General features: G+C 40.0%; 1 protein-coding gene and 1 long non-coding RNA gene across 2 annotated transcripts in view; one reads left to right on the forward strand and one right to left on the reverse strand.

Annotated features, from left to right (window-relative positions):
- Nucleotides 1–161: 161 nt before the first annotated feature.
- On the forward strand, nt 162–3520 carry LOC307203223. Its single transcript, XR_013833148.1, has 3 exons — nt 162–260; nt 595–652; nt 1832–3520. It is a non-coding gene; the product is annotated as an uncharacterized lncRNA (long non-coding RNA).
- Nucleotides 3521–4467: 947 nt separating this feature from the next.
- CTR9 (CTR9 homolog, Paf1/RNA polymerase II complex component) overlaps nt 4468–23483 on the reverse strand; it is a 30496-nt gene continuing 11480 nt past the window's right edge. The window contains exons 6-25 of the mRNA XM_079965873.1: nt 22192–22340; nt 21645–21752; nt 20932–21039; nt 20599–20835; nt 19393–19482; nt 19166–19294; nt 18491–18674; nt 17692–17780; nt 17094–17279; nt 16626–16713; nt 16372–16520; nt 12485–12601; nt 12214–12359; nt 10912–10983; nt 10136–10271; nt 9005–9148; nt 7739–7893; nt 7258–7354; nt 6536–6648; nt 4468–5691 (exon numbers count right to left, since the gene is read on the reverse strand). Of these exons, the coding sequence (XP_079821999.1) occupies nt 5235–5691; nt 6536–6648; nt 7258–7354; nt 7739–7893; nt 9005–9148; nt 10136–10271; nt 10912–10983; nt 12214–12359; nt 12485–12601; nt 16372–16520; nt 16626–16713; nt 17094–17279; nt 17692–17780; nt 18491–18674; nt 19166–19294; nt 19393–19482; nt 20599–20835; nt 20932–21039; nt 21645–21752; nt 22192–22340 (2954 nt within the window). The 3' untranslated portion in view covers nt 4468–5234. The remainder of the gene's footprint in view (nt 5692–6535; nt 6649–7257; nt 7355–7738; nt 7894–9004; nt 9149–10135; nt 10272–10911; nt 10984–12213; nt 12360–12484; nt 12602–16371; nt 16521–16625; nt 16714–17093; nt 17280–17691; nt 17781–18490; nt 18675–19165; nt 19295–19392; nt 19483–20598; nt 20836–20931; nt 21040–21644; nt 21753–22191; nt 22341–23483) is intronic.

Here is a 23483-nt window from a genome sequence, read left to right on the forward strand (position 1 = left end):
GCTGAGAATTCCAGTTCTACACTTTCTGGCTAAATAGCTGCTACCTCTTGCTTATCTGGTCAAAAACAGCCCTTCTACCAACTACTTGGGAGAGATAATGAAGATTGCAAGGCTAGTGTGAAAAAAAGCCATCAACTAAAGGTATCACCTGGCATCAATTATTAAACTGTTACTGGAGCCCAGAATGAAAGGAGCAGAAATAGAAGCTTCAGACCAGGGATGCAAACAAGCAAAAGAAGATTTGAACTCAGATGTGCCAGGTAGTGTAAGCTGCAAGAATCTGGGCTTTTATTGCTTCAGTTAATTGATTAATTGACTAAATTGGCAGGAACCGATTGTTGAAGTCAAAACCGATTGTTGAAGTCAATGGCAGGAACCGATTGTTGAAGTCAAAACTGAATTCCCAAGACTAGAAGTTAAAGCACACATTCTTTTCGGAGGTGATTTTAGATCTGAAGTGTTACTGTAATAAAAAGGGAAATGTTTGACATCCCTTCTAGCTATGAATGACAACTTTCATGTACTAAACTGCAAGCTCTTTCAGACTCCTTTCAGTACCTCACAAAGGTATCTCTGTATTGATGTTTTGGACAGATAATCCTATACACATCTGCTCAGAAGTCCCATTAACTTCAATTGGATTTACTCCCAGGTAAGTGGTATAGGTCTGTAGTAGCCTAAATTGGTTACAAAGCAGAAAACTAATCAGCTAAACATTCTGTAATTAATGGATAGACCCAATAAGCATATTAATATCAACTATTTCTTGGCTTTCCCCCCAGATGCCTATTGTCTTAATGTTTTAGCTTTTCAAAAATTCCATCTCAATTTTTATGGTTTAAGATTGCCCTCATTATTGCAGTTAAGTAGCAAGTTTTATGTAATTCACGAATTGTGACAGAGGTGAAAATTATGTTGCCTTTTTCCCTACAAAGCACATCATCCTGTATCATTTCCCCATATAGTTTAGTTTGCTACTCTATAAACAAAGATGGGAAGACTCTTAATTGAGTCAATAGTACAGGGCATATGATAGTAATGAAGGCTTGTGGTCAATTTACACATCATGCAGCTCTTGGGAGTCTTATCTTCAGACTGGATGGGAGATTTAACTTATTTCACAGGGCGTACTCTGTTCTGATCCAACCCATCATGTTATCAATGTTTCTTAAGGAATCAGAGACCTCAGCCATTGTTTTGTGAAGAACCTAGCACTAATTTAGAGCAGGGATGGAGAATCTGTGGCCTTCCAGATGTTGTTGGATTCCATCTACCACCATCGTTGGCTCTGCTGGTTGGGGCTGATGTGAGTTAGAAGTCCATTAACATATGAAGGGCCATATGTGCCATGCTACCATTTTAGTGGGGCACATAATCCTTCTCACATAACTGACTTGGTCAGGGCTGTATGAGGGCACCCAGCAACCAATATAAAAAGCAGTTGGGTTTATAGACAGGTGTGTATGTTTGCTCCAAGTATTTATAGAATGAGTTTAGCAAGCTGAGCCAAGCTTGCTAAATTGCCTCTTGTCCATCATCTTATTCCACATTGTTCTCTATTACATTTAGAAGACCCACTCATGGGGTCCATTTGACAACCTGCGAAAGCAGCCACAATTAAATGAAACAAGCAACCATTAAACACACACAAAAATAACTACTGGTAATTCTGCCCTGTTTTTGTAAAAAGTAGCCATCTACCATATGTCACTGGCATTTTCTCGGCATGGCCCTCAAGCTATCTATAGAAAATTGAAGGACAAGCTACATAAAATCTAGCAATTATTCTATTTGTTTCTAGCATAGCAACTGTCTCCCCTTTTTTTGGCAGGAAATCAGACGTGCCTACATTTCATATGGAGCTCCAGCACATGAGAAGTCAACAAGATTATAATCAAGGTATTAGGCAATCCAACACTTGAAAAACTTTGAAGTTTCTCAAGGAAGGAATGCACACACAGATAACTCAGAAGCTGTCTACGTGAACAAATGGAAAACTATTTTCTCATATAATGTCTTTTGAAAGTTTTCTGTAGCTTATAGTGGCCCTACCTTTTAAACAAAAGTCCTTGAGAAAATATTACACCCTGGGTGGCATCCCCAAGTACACCACTTGTTGGTTTATTCCATGTAAGTCAGGGTGGGAACCTGTGGCCTGCCCGATGTTGGTAGACTCCCAACTCCCATCATTTCTGACACTTGGGACATGCTGGCTGGTGGTGTTGAGAGCTGGAGTCCAAGAACATCTGGAGGGCCACAGGTCCCTGTCCCAGATCAAATTCTATGGGGGGGGGGATAAACTATTAAACTTTATGACAGCGAGAGGTGGTTTAGAAGCAAAATTTTTACCATGGCTGGAGCAAAGCCAAAACTCTTCCTGGTCTTTTAGCATGTGCATACAATGTGGCCTACCAAAATAATGGCTTCTATCTCTCTGCTCCTCCCTAGTAAAGTTTTGATTGAGATGGTAAACTTGGGGTCACAGAGTTTAATTCTCCTTCACATACACACAATCCTCCACACAGAAGACTAGCAAGTTGGGGAAGCTAGGCTAAAAACCTCCTCAATATGTCATGTTTCCCTCAATATGTAAAGGATTCTTTATTTGGGACTCGGAATGAAGCCATGTAAGCCCTTACCTGCAACAGTCCGGACCAGCCTTTAGCAACCCTTTACATGTTTTGGACTCCAATTAGCTTTTTCCATCGTGGTACCACCATTCAATTAAAAAATGCACAAGGGCCTGGCGGTTAAGCCAGGTATTTATAACCTTCCATGCAGATCTTAAACCCTAATTTGATAAAGCCTAAACTCTGTAACTCTTTAACAACAGTACACATTTCCCTCCTGGGTTGTCTCTGCAGGCCAACTCAAGGAACTTCTACCTATTAGGTACTGTAATTAGGGAAATATAGCAAGATAAGCAAAACAGATATGCAGACCCCTCCCTTAAAGGCCAATATAGCAGATAAAGAATGAGTAAGAATGAGCAATATATTTTGGCCCCGTTAACAGACCAAGCTTGCTACCAGCTCTTTTTACAATGAACCTAGAGACCCCCACAAAGAGTTTGGTAGGATCATGTGATGATGTAGCCCCACCTTGAAGTGTCTCCTTCCCTTTGCTTCTTCAAATTAGATCTATTGAAAGCTACCACATAGACTACACACAAAGCATGTCCAAACTGGCCATGCCATGGGCAGCTCCCAAATCATTCCAGTTCAGTGAGGCAGGGAACAAAGTGATGATATCACAATTGTTTTTAACTGAGCATTTATCAGTCTTCTTCTTGCCTGACTCATTTACTCATCCCCATGTTTTGCCTTGCTGTCACTGGACTGGAAATTCATTTCATGAATCATAGGAGTTGGACATTTGGAAACAGAATAGATCAGTTTCCCACGCTGTTACTCAGCTCTGCTAGCAGCTTCTTAGCAAAGTGAAAGTGACTTGCAATAGGTAGGTGGGGAGATTGCGTGGATAACCACCTAGCTCTTTTAAACAGATAGAATTTCATGGGTGGGAGGGACCACACACTTTAGGTTCTCACACTGTAAGGCAGTCTGTAAGCCGCCCAGGGTAGTGGGAGAAACCCAGCCAGATGGGTAGGGTGTAAATAATAAATTATTATTATATTATTATTATTATTAGCAGTAGCAGCCGCCGCCAACCTGGTGCCTTCCCCAAGTTTAAAAGGACAGGTGGTTGGGGAAGGTTGCTATAAGGAGCAGGCTCTAACATTTCCATTCTAAATTATATTAATTTGCTTTAGAAGAACTTCAGTAGAGACTGTGCAATTCCACTAAAAGGGGACATAGTTTTCTTTAGAAAGGTTAAAGTTTTTCTATAAACGGTTTGATAAAAAGTGTTTTTCTTCAGAAACGTTAATACTACCTACATTAGTGAAACACAAATTTATGAAGTGTTACATTGCTTTAGTACTTAAAAAAAGATACACTAAGTGATGTCTATCTTGAAATCAAATGAGTATTATAGCAGCAATTGTATCCCAGTGACTACTGAGACTGCTACACAGGAATGAGGAAAAACAGTTGCTTTTTTGAACAGGTAGCACTAGAACTTCAACAACAAATGGATATTCTTTGTTGTAGGGCCCATGAAAAAGATATGCTCAGTATGAAAATTCAATGGTGAAGTGTTGTATTCTTCTCCATCATCTGTACTGACCCAAAATTATAGGGCAAAGTGAGAAGGTTCCTAAAAATGACAGATGAAAGATTTCACATGGACACTGTACCTTCCAAAATTGTCTAGACACCCGATGTGTGAGAACAGGTAATGAAATGCACCTTAAGGATAGCTTTTCCAAGTCTGTAGAATTCTACAGAGAATTATAAATTAAACCCTGAAGACACATACGGTATGCCAAGTTCAACAATTCAAGAGTACTGGAATATGAGCTAACAAAACAATATTAAGAACAGTAGTAAGAGACTCTGAACCAGATGGCAGCAACAGCTTTTATTAGATGCCATAAACAGATCTTTTCACTCCAAGGAGGCCTCTTAATTTATCATTTCTTTAAAAACTGCCAAGTCTCAAATCTGACATTCATCTATGTTTCCATAGCATTATTTTTATACATTTTGTTCAATTTTAGGCATTTTGCTACAGCACATATGTACTTTAACAAAACGTAAAACTATACTTTATAAGAGCTACATAACCTGAAGGACTACTCTGTAAACCCAAACATTTTTTATATCACTTGAGAAATTCATGGGAGTTCTACCAAAATCCCTTTTCACATATATAATTTTGAAAAAGTACACTTGATCAGACTAGGCAAGACAGCATGAGCTGCAGCCTTCCACTCAGTTAAATTTGCCTAAGCACCATTTGTTCCAGAAGGTCTTAAGCAAACATATCTGGATGCAGGATAACTATCCTGGTATTTTGTTTCTTCAGATCTTATGTGCATTCTGATAAAGTAAGCTTCTTAACCCCCAATACAGCACATTGACCTCCAAGTACAGAATGCAAATAGATACTGTAGATGAACCCTGGCAAGTGTATAGTTCAGTAGAAAAAATGTTATAGGAAATGTTTCAGCTTTTTTTTTTTTAATATATACTTTTCCCTAAAACATAGCTGTCCAGGTTTTTAAATCACAGTTTTCAAATATAAAATATGAATACCCTCCTCTTCCCCCCCACCCTCTTGAACCAAAATATATTTACAAAGCAGTTAATAAAACAGGTTGCAACTGAAATCTAATCACTGTCATCTGATCCGCCGTACGAGCCGCGTTCAGATCCTTCATTGTTGGATGCCTCTGGCTCAGACTCGTTACCTGAGCCCCCATGATCAGATGCCCTGTCAGAATCTCTGTCAGAATCAGCACTGCGAGAAGCTGGGCGAGATTCATTCTCAGAACCACCTGAGTGGCTTCTCCCTGACTGCACAGACTGACTTCTCCCCGAGCGCACAGACGGACTTCTCGCTGAGCGCACAGATTCGTTGTCAGACTGTTCAGATTCGGATCGCCTCCTCTTTCTTGCTGACCCATCACTGTCTGAATCCTCATCCGAAGGGCGGGCGCTGGATCGCCTGGGACTGCCCCCTTCGCTGCCAGACTTATTGCTATTGTCCGAATCGCTGTCAGACATGACGTGTTTGTTGCGTGGTTGCTCGGCATCATCAGAATCACTATTGCTGTTCCTGGCATTCCTGTTCAAGAGCAGAAGGCAATGCAGTAAGGCAAACATCCCAAGTGCAACAATAAACTTTGTACTAAGGGCTGTGTTCAAAAATCCCCCAAAATTCCGCACCAAAGTAATATAAACCCTGTGACAAGTTCAAGTCTGCAACATGCAAATGAAGCCTGAATCTCTTCTAGTTTATTCTACCTCTTTTTGCTACTCTGCGCCATCTATTGTGGTTTTATTAATCTCAGAGAGGGGCATGGAGCTATGCAGAGTTCTGAAGTCCTGCCCCATGGACACCTTGTCACTTCTGACACTCCTGAAATGTCAGCAATCATTCTGCCACGTTCCCGACCCCTAACAGATCTTTGCAATGAAAAGATTGCTTTGTCTTGATTTAATGAAAGTTGGGAAATGTGCAGGAAATGCAATTCTGGGGAAAATACAATGTCATTTTGTGTTTTCTACACTCTCTACAAAGTCACAGCCACTGTGGCCCAATTAAAGGTTCACAAAGTATGTTTGACCCCACAAACCCATGTAGGAAACTGGAGGAGATGGAACCTGCAAGCTGTAAGTATGCACCAATAGAAGAGTACAAAACATTACATATGCAGGATACAGTGATGTGGAATCACAACATTATGTACACATTTACTTAATGAGTCTTCATCAATGGGCCCAATTCGCATATCACAGTAAACCATAGTTAGTAGGCTACCATGAATTAAACCGATCTGGACTGTGGCTCCTCATGCGTGCTCAGACTAAACAAACCACACTCCCAGAATTAGAAGTGCATTGATGATGATGATGACTTTGTACAAGGATCAAACAACACTATTTCTAGGATCATAAACACTATGTACCCATCATCAGCAATCTTGAGCTTATCTTCATCAGATGAGTCTTCACTTGACGAAATGATGGCTTTAGATTTGATTTTACCCTTCATTGAAGGAGGCAGTCGTTCTGGCTTTGGCTATAAAAACAACAAAAAAGTGTTAAAAGATAAAAAGAAAACCTGACATTCAACTATTATACTTTCATTAGCCCCAGCCATATGGCCAGTGTTCAGGAATAATGGAAGCTGTAGCCTGGAAACACCTGGATGCAACAGGTTCTGTATCCCTGTATTAGATGACTGTGGGGTGATGGCTGTATCAGCTACCTCTTCTAATTATATGGCAGACAATCACACAAAAACAATTACAAATGACCAAGTTTAAGAAAATCTGAAGTACGATACAGAATGTCAGTAGACTACGACTGAATTTAGATGTAACCAATCAGACATGTTGTTGCATGCCCTGGCCTTGTGTGCTCTGTCCCTTGCATATGAAGGAAAGAAGTCTGAAACTTCTATTCTCTGTTGATAACTGCTACTTCCAGTTCTGTTTTGTATATGAGTAACTGTGGTATGTTTAAAGCACAGAATTAAGCCAGAATGTCAAACCAAGATCCTGGTTCGGTCAGTTATTTCCAAAGCTTAGAAGCATAATTAATCTTGTTACCTTTGATCCCAAATTACTGCAATTTGGCTAAACCAAAACGCCAATTAATGATTTACTTATTTTTTAAAAAAACATACTGCTTTTTTCTTCTCAGTCTTTGCTGGGCGACGTTTTTTAGGTCTGGGTGCACTGTCATTTTCATCATCATCAGTACCATCACCTGCCTTTTGGGGTCTGTGGGGAAAAACACAAGGCACATATAAACACAAAGTGCAATTCAATTCAGTCTTACAACTATAGTATCCTAATCATGTGAACGAATCCTGTGTGTTAGTTCTTGTTCCTTGTGGCATATACTAGACGCCGTGGGATCTAAACATTCTTTAGGCACACAAAAGCATTTAAATGAAGACACACCCAAGATGTTTCGACTCCCCCACAACTCCATCCTACCCAAGCTCCTCTAAGTTTCCTTGAGTTTGGGAAGTGATGCATCACGCAGCGGTTTGAGAGACTTAAGGAAGAGGGGAGCTCAGAAGCTCCATTGCGATAATAAAAAGTCCCCCTAGAGTCCTCTGAATCCCCACCAAAGGAGTTCTGCTCTTTCTTTCTACTTACTTTCGTCGCTTCTTTTTCTTTCTCTCCCCCTCTTCTTCCTCACCATCTTGTTCGCTACCGCTACCCTTTCTCCTCTTTTTCTTTCTGGACACTGGGAGATCTTCATCACTGTCATCATTGACAAATTCATCAAATTCCCCAGTTCGTTTGGAACGCTGTCACAAAATCAGAAACACTTCCTTTATTAGTTGCTGCTTGAAAAAATCCCCCAAACAAAATTAGCCCTTTTAGAAGCCACATTAGATGCATATAGAGTGCATGTAACTTAAAGTTGTATTAGATTTGATCTTTTATTAAAAAAATTTCTATGCAGAACTTCAGTATCACAAATAAAGAACAGCAGAATTAAACTGTGATAATCAAAATTAATAGACAGGTGACAAATAGATAAAGGCCCATGAATTAAAAAAATCAATATAGAGAGAAGGAAGAACAGTACAGTGGTGCCTCGCAAGACGAAATTAATCCGTTCCGTGAGGCTCTTCGTATAGCGGTTTCTTCGTCTTGCGAAGCAAGCCCATTGACAGCTTAGCGGATTAGCGCTATTAGCGGTTTAGCAGCTTTTAGCGGATCAGCTGATAAGCGGCTTAGGGCTTAGGAAAAGGGGGGGGAGGGGGAAAAAACCCCGCAGGAACTCGCAAGACATTTTCGTCTTGCAAAGCAAGCCCATAGGGAAATTCGTTTTGTGAAGTGCCTCCAAAACGGAAAACCCTTTTGTCTAGCGGGTTTTCCGTCTTGCGAGGCGTTCATCTTGTGGGGCACCACTGTACAATGTTAAGAAGCTGATGATCAATTGCAGTAAAGGGAAAAATGCAAGAAGATGGGAAGAGTATTTGGATATTAGTTATACTCTGAAAGAGCTTTTAGTTGATGTACTAAAAAAAAGTAGCGGTGGTAAGTGACAGAAAACAATGATACATTCTTATGCTGGATGTTAACAGACTATCAGGGGAACAGAAAAGGTAAATCAGCCTATGTGAGTCAATTCCCTTTAAAGTTAAAAAAGAAAACCACTTCTCTTTGCACTTCTAAATAAATCCACAACATTCTAAACTGGTAAAACAGAAGTTTAAACAACTTTCCAACTCTTGTTTTTAAGTGTCTAAAATTAGACACCATTTCTCCATAGTTCTTTCCATGTAAAGTATGATGCCATTACTGTACTCTTGTCAGACCCCACAGGACAATTTTACAATAAGTTAAAGCCTGACAGCACATTTCAACTATTTGGGGTGAATGATGAATCCAAAAGCTTTTATTCTGTACCCGGCCAGCTCCACCACGTTTTTTCTCTTTAGATCCTTCAACTTCTCCAGTGAACATCAGAATATTCTTGGTCTTCTCCACATACTGTGCTCTCTGTTCCAAAAGTTTCTTTTGTTCTTCTATTTCCCTGAGGCGTTTTTCTTCCTGGAAGAGTGAGGACAAGCTGGGTACTATGCTTTTTTTTAAAAAACCTACAGTACTGATGCAGATATGAAAAACACATATTTAGCAATAGACACCTAAAACAGGTTCATTCTTTTTAGTAAGTCAGACTACTGCTGAAGAGTCACTTGGGTTCTTCATGACGCAAAGACCTGACAGTGCATGAGCTGCCTTTGAAAGGTCTGCTCTGAAACAAAATGAAAACCCACTGCATATAGCATGTTGCTCATGCACTGAAAAGTAAGGTATAGTTGTACTTTGGTTGTTGAACGCCTTGGTACTCGTACATTTCGGCTCCTGAACCATCTAAACCCGGAAGTGAGTGTTCCGGTTTTCAAATGTTTTTTTGGAAGCCGAACATCCGATGCGGTTTCCAATTGGCTGCAGGAGCTTCCTTCAGCCAATCAGAAGCTGCGCTTTGGTTTCCAAACGTTTTGGAAGTCGAACGGACTTCCGCAATGGATTCCGTTCAACTTCCAACGTACGACTGTACTGCTATTTATTATGTATTTTGTTTATAACCCACCTTTTTCTCCAAGAAGCTCAAGGTGGCATCCATTGTTCTCTGCCCCCACAATTAATCCCTGCAACAACCCTGTCTGGTAGGCAAGGCTGAGAAGTGGTGACTGACCCAAGGTCACTCAGTGAGGTTCATAGCTGAGTGGGAATTTGAACCCTGAACTCCCAGGTCCTAGTCCAGCACTCTAACCACTACACCACACCAGATAGGTGGCAGTGCACATGGTGCAATACTTACCCAGTTCCTAGTTACCAAAACCAACACCCCCCTTCCAAATCTATTTCAGCTGCAAAACCTATACAACGTAATACACAGGCAAGTCCCCCTAAGTGCCACACAACAACTTAAAGCACCTCACTGCAGCCTTACACTTGCTCCCTATCTTGCACTTTGCTGCAGCTTAATGGATAGTATTATGTACTATTACAGCAGCAGGAAGACTAAAGTACCTGTTCTTTGAGCAACTTCTGGCGCAGTAGTTCTTTTTCTTGCTCTTGTTTCGCTCGCAGCTCCCGCTCTTCTTCGTCCTGCTTACGAGCCCGAGCCACATGATACTGAGCCTGACTCAGCAGATCAGAACACTGCCTATCAAGTTTGAGTTCAGATTAGCAGACAGAAGCAGAAACCTTTTTTAAAAGAGTGTGTTCCATGCCAATGGCCAAGACAGAAATACAGAGTATAGCTAAAAAACTGCAAGTGCTTACTTGGTTAAACAACAAGAACACAGTATAAGGAAAAACTGTCTATGCAGCAAGTTCCCCCAAACAGTCCATGATCAAAACTTATGCTCATAATTTGTATGCAGAGAAACAAATCATTGACCTAAGTTCAGATGACAAGATGAGGCTTGCAATTTGTTGCTTGAGATGAAGGCAAGAGCAGGGCAGAAGCAAAGCAGGGACTTCTGAGCAGCGTGCACCAGCATCCTGCTCACTCACTTCAAACCATTGTTAAACATTAAACTATGGCTTATTGTGACAGTGTTGCATGTCCACATCTGCCAGTTCCTAGCTAACCAACAGAGGACTGATCACTGTCAGCTTCCTGTTCAGGAGATATGTGAGACCTGAATTAGCACCTCACTGGAACATGGAATCATGCTATGGTTATATGTAGTTTGCTTTCAAACTCTGGTATTAAAGTAGCCCAAATCCTGCAAATTCACATAATACATTTAGCTTCTGTAGGCATCAGTTATGTGAAGTACACAACACACATTTCTTACCTGGCTTCAGTTGCAGCAAGTGCCAAATCAAATCTCATTTTATCTCCCACTTTGCTCAAGTAACTGAAGTATCTGAATGTAAAACAGTAAGTTAAGAATCAAATTTTAAACACTTCAGTTGCAGCCTAGAACTTTCTTCACATGTATTTTTCCAACTTCAAACTGAAAAATATTCCCAAACTACTTTGGATGCATCTCACTTCTCAGTATAAAGTCAACAGAAAAATCCCTACAGCTATTAATGGATTTGGATTGCATGGTGTACCCTTTTTGTGAAGGACTGAATCATTCTCACAGATGCTCAGGGAAAGTCTTGGAGATGTTGCAGAACCTGTCAAACAACTGTTTAATGGAAATCTCAAGCAAATGAGACTGAGAGAGGAGGCAGGTTATTTGGCACAGGTAATCATGCTCACACCCGTAAATATTGCAAAAAGCACTGTAACACTATGAGAAAAAACAATTGCCTGCATATATACAGTGAAGCATGAAGTATAACTAGAAGCTTGCATCTTTTAAACAAGCTTCCAGCATAGAAGCAATATAGCTACCTAGTCCCAAGTCATAGGTTACTTCTGTTTGGAGTGCCCTGGTGTCTAAAAATTGTCCTCGTGTGCCAAGAAATACAGCAGCCTTTGAAGGTCACGGCAGCTGGATGTCTGAAAGCCTATCCTTCACCTTCTAGCTCCCAGTGCTTTCTAGGTTCTCTTGGGAACTTTCATGACTGTTGCTCCTACTGCATGTTAATTGCCCATCCAGCTGCAGCTCCAGAGATTAGCAACTGGAGGAGGTTATTGAAGCAAGAAGCAAGTCTTTCAACTTTCTGTAAGTATCATTCATTCATTTTTGGAAGTTATTACATAGTGAAGCTCAGTTTCAAACTGGAAGATGCATCTTTTAATACAGACCTTAGCGGGAGGTTCAGTATATTTATATTTTATTGAGAGTTAATGCTGCTGGATTGGACAGTTTCAAGTCTGTTCTTTTTCTGTATATTGGATATACTGTAGAGTTTTAGCTGTATCTGTAGATTGGATGTTTTTGTGTTTCCAAGTTTTATTACATAAACCACTCTAGCGGGTTTTGTGTAAAAAGCAGAAAATAAACTGAATTAACAAAATTAATTCAACAGTATAGTTAAGAAACAGCATCTGGTGGATCTGAGAGGTCTACCTGAGTCTAAACACATTTACGAAGCTGTGCAAAGAAATAACTAGAGTTTGACATTTGCTCTGACACCTTCACAAAACACCAGCACAATGCAATAATAGATACCAAAATAGCAAATGCAGATTTGCCTACCTGTGAGCCAGCTCCAGCTCTTTCACAGCATTGAGTACTTCCTTCAGGTTACTTTTTTCATCTTTCAGGACAGAGGTAGCCAGCCTCTGCAGCACCAAGGCCACATTGAACATTAGAACAGTATCACTGGGTGCCACATGTCTAGCCTGAAGATTCAAATAAAACTTTAAATTTAGTAGGTGTGAACCAGCCTTGCCTCCAACACAAACAAGCTGGTGCAACAATACATCCACTGCAGCAATATATGTAAGAGGCTTTTTTTTTTTTTTACCTTCAGCAATGTTTGCTTGCATTCTTGTAATTTGCCACATTTGAAGAGAGCTCGAGCCAAATACAACAGTACCTCCGTGTTCTGATGCTTATAGAATTTTCTTAGGCAGTTTTCATACTACAAGGGAGAAAATTCAATGGTTTTATGTTTAAACCCTCATTCTGACTGAAATGTCGCACTTAGTTACATTGAATAAAGAGCTTAAAGAGATTTCACAGGAATTTACAGCCCAATCCTAAGCTTGTTCGCTTGGTTAAGTCCTTTGGAGTTACACAGGGCTCAGAGACAAATTTAACAGGATGCTAATCATGTCTTCTCCATATGCATGACTCTTTTTCTCAACTTCAAGTAGCAGACACATGGGAAGGATTGTTTAAAAAACCTTTTCCTCCCACATTGCAACCTTGAAAATAAAACCCTGAACCTGCACAGTAAGGAAGCTCTCATTGCTGCCAATAACTAATTAAATGACTAATAAGTTATGAGGTCTACTGTTTGTGTCTACTAAGATGTCTGCAGCTCTTCATTATAGCAGGAATCCAGACAGTAAGCACTACGAATGCAATGCGTTGCTAACTTCAAGCCTAGAAGCCTCAGATACTTCAGGCAATATGAGGTTTCCACTTCTTTACTTGGAATACATCATCTGAACAGTCACTGCTGAAATTTATTATGCAAGTTTCAAGGCAGGGAAAAAAATATGGGTTGTATCCAATGCTGCACCTGCAGTCAACACCCATTTCACTAAGGAGTGATATATAGTTGTGAGAGTGTGTGTATTTTTACAGAATGTAGAGCGTAGAATCATAGAGTTGGAAGGGACCCTGAGGATCATCTAGTCCAACCCCCTGCAATGTGGGAATATGCGGCTGCTCAAACCTAAAACCTTTTTTTCACATTTATTTTATCATTTTTTCGATACAAACAACCGCAAAAGACACATACAACAAAAATCATAATAACAATAACACAATTTGACAATTCAGATTTGAATACACTGATATACCTATGACTATACCTTTTTAAACAATATTTTCCCACCTCTCTCTCCTCCTACTTCCCACCACTAGCCACCTTATCGCTTAAATATTCGTTCCAGATTTCTTCATATTTATCCATTCTTATTTTGCATCAACATGCAATTCATTTGTATGTAGCTAATCTGTCCATATTCTTAATCCATGTGCTCAATGGAATCTTTTTGCGGCTCTTCCAATTCATCAAAACAAGTTTTTTTGCTTCTATTATAGCACAGTACATCCATTATTTTTTTTACCCCTTGAAATCTCCGTTTCTGGAATATAATTTAGAATTAAATTCAATTCCCCTAAATAACAATTTCTTTTTATTACTCTTGCTATAAATATCCTCACCTCGCACCAAACTGATCTTATCATCAGGCAGTTAATCATCGTATGTACTAAATTCACATTTTTACTCCCATATCTCCAGCAGTTGTCTGCCTTGCTATTTTCTTCTGGTATAGTTTTGCTAGACTCCAGTAGACTCTGAATATTATATTCTGTTGAATAAGTCTTAGTCTTAGATCCACAGAGGCTATTTCTGTTGATTTTATACTTGACTCCCATATATCATTTGTATCTGTACCCCTAACTCTTCACTCCATTTTTGTCTATCATATTCTAAATCATATTTCTTCCTGTTGAGCAGGGTTTTATATAGTGCAAGTGTAGAGTTTTTTGTTTCTGTTGCAGAGATTAAATCTTGTAGCAGCATGGGTGTTTCCGATGCTGCTATAGCGTCAGGGCCAAACTGCCTTTCCTACAACCTTGGCATTATCAGCACCATGCTCTAACCAACTGAGCTATCTAGTCCAGTGTTTTTCAGACTCCGTATCCAGGAGCATTTTTCTCTCAGCTAGCCTGAGGAAATTCTACGAATTTGTGAAAGAATCCTTGCATATAGCAGAGGACTCTGGGTTGTGTTTTATGGTATGCTCATGTCACTCGGGCTGCAATCCAGACCCCTTGGGTCTGCCCTATGCAAACTAGGGAGAAGTGCGAGCCAACACTTCCTTGCAACTGTGCACTGCAGGGGATGATCTGCTGGAGAGTCTTGCTTCTCAGGAAAGCTTGTCTACCTTTGTTCATCTTCCTTTAAGAACACTGTCTGAAAATCACATTAACTAGACTATATGAAAACAAAAGGGAACCATTCACCTTGTACCCTGCAGAGATTTAGAATACCACTATTCCAACTCAGTTCAAATTCTGTAATGATTTAAACACGCATTATGCAAGAGTAGAGATAAAGAAATACACCATTCTGAAGATAAAGGTGAATGAAGTATAGGTTCCTCACGACTTTCAAAATTCCTATTACACTAAGTTTTTTGACCGCAAATGCTGAAATACTTTCCCATATTTGTGGATAGTGCATTACTGGTTTTCTTTCTTGGGCAATTATTCAGCTGGATTATTCCTCACTGCTTTTTGAACATACCAACTTATACTGGTGTTAATTTCATGGAACTGTTCCAAGTCACTTGACATGTTTTTAAGAGTGGCAGAAAAACATTTCTCCAACACCCCAGCTTGTGGGAATATGGTCATTTGTCCATAAGAGCATGGGCAAAAGTTCATTATTGCAAGGATGATTTCATAGCAGAAAGCATTGCTTGGAAGCATGATCAACGCGTGGAGAGCTCATGCCATCCGATGATTGGTCCACGTAGCATAGCATGATCAACTGCGTGGTCTGGTGTGAGAACATGAGACTAATGTATTGTATTGTCTTTTATCTGCTGACTGAGGCAAAGCTCTCTCCTTGAATTTGGATCTTTTCTGGGACTCACAATAAAGGTTGGGGCAGCAGCAGCTTCTAGAGAGAGCTGCGGCCAGACTTCTTCAACCCATCTTGGCGTGAGACTGATTATTTATGGATGGCGAGCAGGTTCTCGACACCAGCTGCTTTTATTTTCACCCCCCTTCATATCTGCTGCTTATGTAATAAATTCAGGAACACAGATGTTAGTAGCTCAACATTTCATGCCTTTTTAGTGCAATGACATTGGCAATACTAGGAACTTGGAAGTTTGTCTGCTTAAGGCTTGATACAGAGCTTCTAATACATTCCCTAAGCCTGTACAGGCAGCTTAGGCTCGTTTGCCCACTATGTTTTCATGGCATTTTCTACACCAGGTGGTAGTTTGAACACCACACTTCTTTGGTGAAGTTTGTTCCCATCCTCATGCTTTCAGCTACAAGGTCCTCTTAACATGTGGTGGAAAGGTCGATAAAGGAAAATAATACAAGTTAAAAGGCAATATAAATTTGTCTATCCATAGTAAAATAAAATAAAAAAGTATATAATGTCTGGCAACAATTTCTGCCTAATAATTTACCATAGTCAAATCAAATACCTCTAACTAGCATTTCAGCTGTACTACAAATATCTAACACAGAGAATGATGCTTAAGTGAGAGGTGGGCAAACATTGTTTTGCCAATACTGTGTAAGTTTTGTTCAGGATGTTTATTCTAAGGTTTATACAGGAACAGCAAGCACATTAACTTCTTTGCAGTGTTTTTTAAAAAATAAGTGTTCTCTCACAAACCGTCCATCCATTTTTTTTTAATTAGAGATGTTTCATCTGGTGATTCATATTTGTAGCTTAGGTTTAACAGAGATAGCTCCTTATTTGATTTTATGAAGATCGTATTTAAGAAGATATTTTATGGCAATTCTGGGGAAAACAAGTCCTTGATCTTATTGCCCCCTCCTGAACAAGAAAAGTTCTCCCTAAATTTTAGTTATTTAATACTGGGCTACCATACTAAAGTTTTTTTTCTAAAAAAGGGAATCATTCCCATGAAAAATAGTTTCTTAGTTTTACAGTTTTAAAAAAGACTATTTTTTAAGAATTACCATCTGTACAGCACTGATGTACTGCTTCTGTTCCACATAAATGTGTGCCAGATTGAGCCACACATCACTGATATCTGCTGTTGCCTCTCTCACTTGGGCAAAAACATCACGAGCCTCACGGAAATATCCTTTGTGTGCCAGTACAGCTCCTAAAAAAGAAAAGCCCAAGGACAATTTCAGATGTATGGACTACCTGAAAAACAGCAGAAAGCTCAGAAGAAAATTCAGACAAGGAATCCAAACACAATAATCACCTATGCCATTAGCAGCATACAGGTTTTTGGAGTCATTCCTGAGTACTTGTTTGTAGATGGCTAGTGCACGATCTTGATGACGCTTTTCCTACGAAGAGGATGACATGAAATCTTGTTAAAGTGGGTTATTTGCAATTTAAATATTTCAACACCGCTTTCTCAAACCATCAAATGTTGACAATACACTAAAGCCACTGCAATATAAGCACCTAACATCCTCAGAAAGTTCAGTCTACCAAAAACCTTTTGAAAGAGAGAGATCTTTTAGCCCATTAAGATAGCAAAGGAAGATATTCACGGTCGTAATCACCGTAAAAACTCTGCTCCCTGTTGTTGCTGTTCAAACTTACTGCAAAGTCAGCACAGATGGTAAAAATGGCTCCCCAGACCTCACTTGGTCTAAGGTGCAAATAATGCTCAATCACTGAAAGGCCACAGGCATGGAGTCTGAACGTGTGCAGCATTTACCTTTTCTCTGTCCCTGGTGGGCTGGTGCAGAGTCTGCAACCACACGTTGCCAAGAGCCAGCATAGAGTAAGTGTCATTCTGAGTCGATGGCTGCTTCAATATTCTTTCAAATTTCTTCTGTCCTGGACCCCACTCTTGTTTGGCCAAGTGAAGATTGCCAATCAAGGACCAAGCATCTGGATGGTCCTGAAACAGACACCCCAACATGCTAAGTTCTCACCAGTTTACAATGAATATTTCTAATTTTCCTTCAATCCCCAAAGTTTAGAGTAACTGTAACAGTGCAGAAGAGAATTAAAATAATAAAAAGTCTTTACGAAGTTCAGCTATTTGACCCCCCCCCCTTTTAAACAGTTTACTTCTCTTCCATTCAGGTCAAGCGTTGGGAGTAATGCTCAAAAGCAGCGGCCAAGAATGTATCCCTGTGTACCCCAGCAAGTCATAATAAAGATACATTATCAAAATGCTATTTCTAGCACAGCATGAAGGCTGAATAGCTGATCTATGTGGGACACAGGAAAATGATTTCTGCCTTCTTCACAGAGAATGTTAATTTGCAGCCTGTAAGCTAGTTGATAGTTTACAAATTCTTACTAACCTGATTGATTTGAAGTGCTTCTTTAAACCAGTCAGAAGCTTCATAAAAGTTTCCTTTATCTCTAGCCATTGCTCCTAAGCGCAGATAGCCTGAATACCAAAAAATAAAATTTAATAATCAAAAGCCCAGTTCTGGAAGTCATTAAAGATGAGGCATGTCAGCTGCAGCAAGCATTTAGATGTACTGATGCCACACCGGCTTAAGGCAGCAGTAGATTGGGTCGGTGTTAACTGTGCAACGAACAGCCACTGATTGCCAGATGTATAATAAAAAACAGCTTTGTCATTCTGAATTGGCCGTAGAAAAAGGGGCTTGATGGGGGCAACACTAATCACCTTCACATGATCCTTAAATTATATGGGAACAATGCAGAACCCGCCACTTATAGTTGCAATGTCTCCCACGGTACTGAACTGAAACATAACAAAGAAGGCTGTTCTGTTTCAAGGTAACTTGCACAATGTACTCCATCTAAATCTTTTATATATACACACAATGTCAGTATCATGATGAGCTTCTCATATTTGCTATTTACACACAAATCGAAAGTGAGGGAAAATTAAGCGGTTTAGACTTCTAAATCAATAAAATAATGCCAGTATTTAAGGACGTCAGAATTGTAGGAACAAGTTAGTGGGAAAAAATACCTTTGACCAGGAAGGTACATTCTGCTTGCAGTTTAGCCACAATGGTTTACACAAAAGAAAGCATCAGTGAATGAACAGTTACATTTATGAGGACAAACATGAATGCATGGCATAGTTCAAATACAACTGAAAATTTTTACAAGATTTCTTACAGTCAACATAGTTAGGATGTTCCCTTAGGATGTTTTTGTACAATTTCTCTGCTTCATGGAATTCACACATTGCTTCATATAATCTGGCAAGGTTGTAGGATGTAGTCACTGAGATAGCATTGTAGTAATGCTCGTCATGTTCAGCTTCTGCTTTAGCACGGTCAAGAGATGCCAAGAAATATTTCTAAGGATAAACAGGGGAAAGGGAACCAAGTAGTATATATTCCGAGTACAAATATAAAAGGTAAAGGTAAAGGTACCCCTGCCCGTACGGGCCAGTCTTGACAGACTCTGGGGTTGTGCGCCCATCTCACTTAAGAGGCCAGGGGCCAGCACTGTCCGGAGACACTTCCGGGTCACGTGGCCAGCGTGACATCGCTGCTCTGGCGAGCCAGAGCCGCACACGGAAACGCCGTTTACCTTCCCGCTGGTAAGCGGTCCCTATTTATCTACTTGCACCCGGAGGTGCTTTCGAACTGCTAGGTTGGCAGGCGCTGGGACCGAGCAGCGGGAGCGCACCCCGCCGCAGGGATTCGAACCGCCGACCTTTCGATCGGCAAGTCCTAGGCGCTGAGGCTTTAACCCACAGCGCCACCTGCGTCCCTGAGTACAAATATAGGACAAGTTATAAACATGCTGCACAGTAGTAAATAATAATAATAATGAGTTCCACACCTTTGCTTCTCCTAAGTTTCCAAGTCTAAAGTGGAGAGCACCCACATTATTCAAGATCTCTGGAGGGACATCAGCTTGAACTTTCTCCTGAAGGATTCGTGTTGCCGTACCATAAGCAGAAAGAGCACCCTGTCAAATTTAGAGATGGAGAAAAGTGCATACGTTTAGTTCTATGCATCACTGCTCGGCTTAAAAACCAAAGTGCACTTTATGTGTCTTCTCCATACCTGTATATCTGTCTGCTCCAGGATTTGGGCTAGCTCAATCCAGGCTTCTACATCATCTGGATACTGTTCTGTCACCTTCTTCAAATGACCCTATAAATTACAAAGGTTATTTATGTATGTGTACACTCTTAAATAGCCAGAAGACACAACATAATAAAGCTACCATTTATTTTACATTTTTTAACACCAAAGATAGGATTCTTGACTAGGTCAGAGGCATTTCAATAAAGTTAATAAACTCCAGATGTACAGACATTAATTACCATAATAAAAAAATCCTGTTAAACTGACCCAGCTATTAAACATGAGAATGAAAGTTTGCCAGATTAACAATTTTCAATATACAGCATCTTACTGTATATTGGGACTGTATCTGCACAGTTTGAAATTTCCTAATCTGTGGAATAAAGGTCCTCCATGTTCTTGTTTTTCCTTGATAAAAGCAATACTTTACTGATGTATACACTCAACTAGAGCCATTAAAAATAAATCTCTGTCAATTCAGTGAAATCAGCCTGCATCACAAGGAACATTGTGTTACTAATGCCTAAAACGTTAGAAGAGATGAACCACAGAACTCAAAGTAGATGGTGGGTATTTGAACTGGAAAGAAGTGCTAGCTTTCACTTATGAATATACATATTGAATGAAAACAGTTCACACATCAGTAAGTTCATTTATCCAAGCTTCTGGTTTTTTTGTTGTATTGAAAAGAGGGGAAATTCTCTATTACTCAGCTGTACCACATATGTCTGTCTAATCAGAGACCAACCATAGATTTTGTTTTCCAAAATCCCACTATTGAAGGGAAAAAAATATCCAGATAGCACAACACTAAGACCTGCTTCAGATGCAATGCTAAGCCAAACATATGGGCTCCCAGTGCAAGGACCTCAGCTCCAGTGCTCCAGCCCACCCACCCCCGTCCTGTTGCTTCTGGGCTATCCAGGGCTAAGCCATAGTTTGGCTTAGCATTATGTCCAAACCCAGGTTTGTGGTTTTTCTGACGGTTTGTTCTTTGCTTACTAGAACATGCATATTTGCACTAAGCTATAGGGTTAGCGTTATGGAGAAAACAGGCATAACAGTATAATATACTCCACAGTTGTGTACTCAGTTCTGTCCCATTGAGTTCAATAAGGCTTACTCCTAGGTAAGAGAGTATGAATTACAGCTCAAGTCTAAGAAGTTTGCTGCCAAATGTACCTTCGCAGTATCTCGTTTGTCTTGATCTTCTGAAGCAGCATAGAGAGATCCAAGAATTTTCATAGTCTCATAATTGTTAGGGTAGGCCTTCAAAACTTTTTCAAAACACTGTGATGCATTTTCCTTGTCTCCTCTATAAATATACATTTGACCAAGTCCAAAAAATGGTAGCACAAAAGAAGAGGAAGCAAACTGTGTAGCTTGGTAGTAGTACTGGAAAGCCTGATCATAATCTTCCTAATGCAGGGGAGGAAAAAGAAGTAGTTTATATGGTGCACATGGAAATCTATTTACAAAATAAGAATGCAATGTAGAAAGAGGCTTTCCAAGTACCTGAACATGGAAAGACCTGGCTAACTGGTAGCAACTCTCAGCCTGCATTGCTTCAACTTCTGTATTATGGAAAGCATGAAGAGCTAAGTGCTGGACTTTGCCATAGTCCTGTAGGAAAAAAAATACAATTGGCATAATCATTTTCTTATGGTATTTAAAATCATGGCCTGGAACATTTAGTACCTAGAAACCTGATCTTCCAATGTTTTAAATATCACACATGGTTCTTATATACTAAAATCCTCAAGCATTTGGAGGACGCAACCCTGGAAACTGAAGCAATTATATATAACCAAAATACCTATCTACTTCTGGCTTATACACTACTTTCTCCATGTGAATGTGATATAGAGAAGCCTGAGGAATGTGTGCTTAGAAACTTCAACAAGCACTGCAACTAGGGTGAACCAATCTCAACTAGAATGAAAGGGTGTGTGTATATAATATATTAAATATATATTATATTTAACAACAATAATCACAAAATAAGAAATGGCTTTAGACAATCCTGGCCAACGCATTATTATTTTAAAACAACAGTAACACTGAAGCCTGGTTCTTCTTCTTCTTTAGTTAAAAACATTATTCTGAGATTCAAATTTACTGTGTTACCATGAGTGTTATAAAGAATATTGAAATAGAAAGCCTGATCAGTTATGAAACAGCCTAAAGACTATCAACCAGCAGCTCAAAACATCCACAAGTTTTCTTACCTTTTTGAAGAAGAAGTGATTAGCCAAGTGGTTCAGCACCATAGGGTTACTAGGATCAATTGTATATGCTCTAGAGAGCAGCTGGACACCATTTTTTATGGAATCCGCCTGAAACATTAACAGAAATTTTTATTTATGCTTAAAACTTAATTAGCTTTTCAGCTGTTCCTTTACTATACCATTTTCAAAACCATTCTTTAAAATGGATGAGTCACATAACGGGCAAACAATGCAGTAGACTACGTATCTGCTGCAAACTTTTGCCCAATACATTCAGAAGGTCATGTGTTTGATCCAAGATCCTAGTGTGAAAAAAATCCTGTCACTGGTCAATGATTCATATTTAAACCAGCTCTATTTTAATTTCTGTCTTTACAGCTTATTTTATTTCTCAAAATTAGAGAAAACGAAATATGCATTCATTAAAATGGGGAACAGTGAGGTTTTTATTTCAACTGCCGTTAATTTTCATGTCTGCACAGAAGTCTTTGTTAACTCAACATTCAATGAAACATATTCTGATATTAGCATTTTAGATCAAACCCACCTCTTTATTATTGAGTTCCAGAACAGCCAATCCAACTAAAGCCCCAACACATTTGGAATTGAGTTCCAGTGCCCGGCTGAATGCAAGGCGAGCTTTCTCCAGCTTGTTCAGTTTTACAAAGCAATGGCCCATGCCTAGCCGAACCTCAGCTAGTTTTGGGGTGGGGAGAGAAAAAATATATATATATTAGAACATAGCCATTCACACCTCAATTGCCTTTTAAGAAAGGTAGGTTCATAATTTACTGTTTCTAGAGCCCTTAAATCTCTACTTGGCACTTTATCATAGCAATAATTTGCAACAGTCCCTGCCCACAGACTTTCAAACTAATAAGTACAGTGGTGCCCCGCAAGACGAATGCCTCGCAAGACGGAAAACCCGCTAGACGAAAGGGTTTTCCGTTTTGGAGGCGCTTCGCAAAACAAATTTCCCTATGTCTTGCGAGTTCCTGTGGGTTTTTTCCCCTTTCCCCCCCTTTTCCTAAGCCGCTAAACCGCTTATCAGCTGATCCGCTGATAAGCCGCTTATCAGCTGATCCGATAAAAGCCGCTATACGCTAATCCGCTAAGCTGTCAATGGGCTTGCTTCGCAAGACGAAAAACCCGCTATACGAAGAGCCTCATGGAACGGATTAATTTTGTCTTGCGAGGCACCACTGTAAAGGGTTGTACTTATCCTGAGCTCTCTTCAGGCATGATACCCATCATGCAAGGAGAAGAAAGGCGGAGACAAGTGTGCTAGCTCCAACTTGTGTGCCACTCTTCAGTGCCCTCCTGTGTTGGAGAGCAAGTGTCTGCAGAGGGGAGCCTGCTGTATTCGTGTTGGCTGCATGATTAGAGTTCTAAATTGCATGGGGAGACCACATAAATACAGAAGGCTTCATGCTGCAGATGCTTGCCTTCCAAAGAATGGAGGCCGGCAGAGAAAGGCACAGTGACTCAAGAGAGAAGGCAGAGATAGTGTGCGTCTGCTTGTCCTTGCTCTCCCTCACATTCTAACTGCATTTGGGAAACTAATAAAGTTATTTTACAGCTTGAAATAATATTTGAGCCAAAGAAAAAATCCTAGCTTCCCCAGTCCACCTCCACCCCTTGTCAAATTTGTTTTTGGAAAACTATAGATCCAGGAACTCTCCCATGTGGCAGAAATAATGTATTCTGAAAGAAGGTAAGAGGCCATAGCTCAGTGGCTGAGCATATGTTCTGCATATGAAAGGTCATAAAAGAATAGGTCTGTCACTGGCTACTAGTGATAATGTCTCTATTGGACCGGAGGAAAGAAAACAAGGAGCG

The sequence above is a fragment of the Podarcis cretensis genome, assembly GCF_951804945.1.
Source record: "Podarcis cretensis genome assembly, chromosome: 1".
NCBI classification, from domain to species: Eukaryota; Metazoa; Chordata; class Lepidosauria; order Squamata; family Lacertidae; genus Podarcis; species Podarcis cretensis.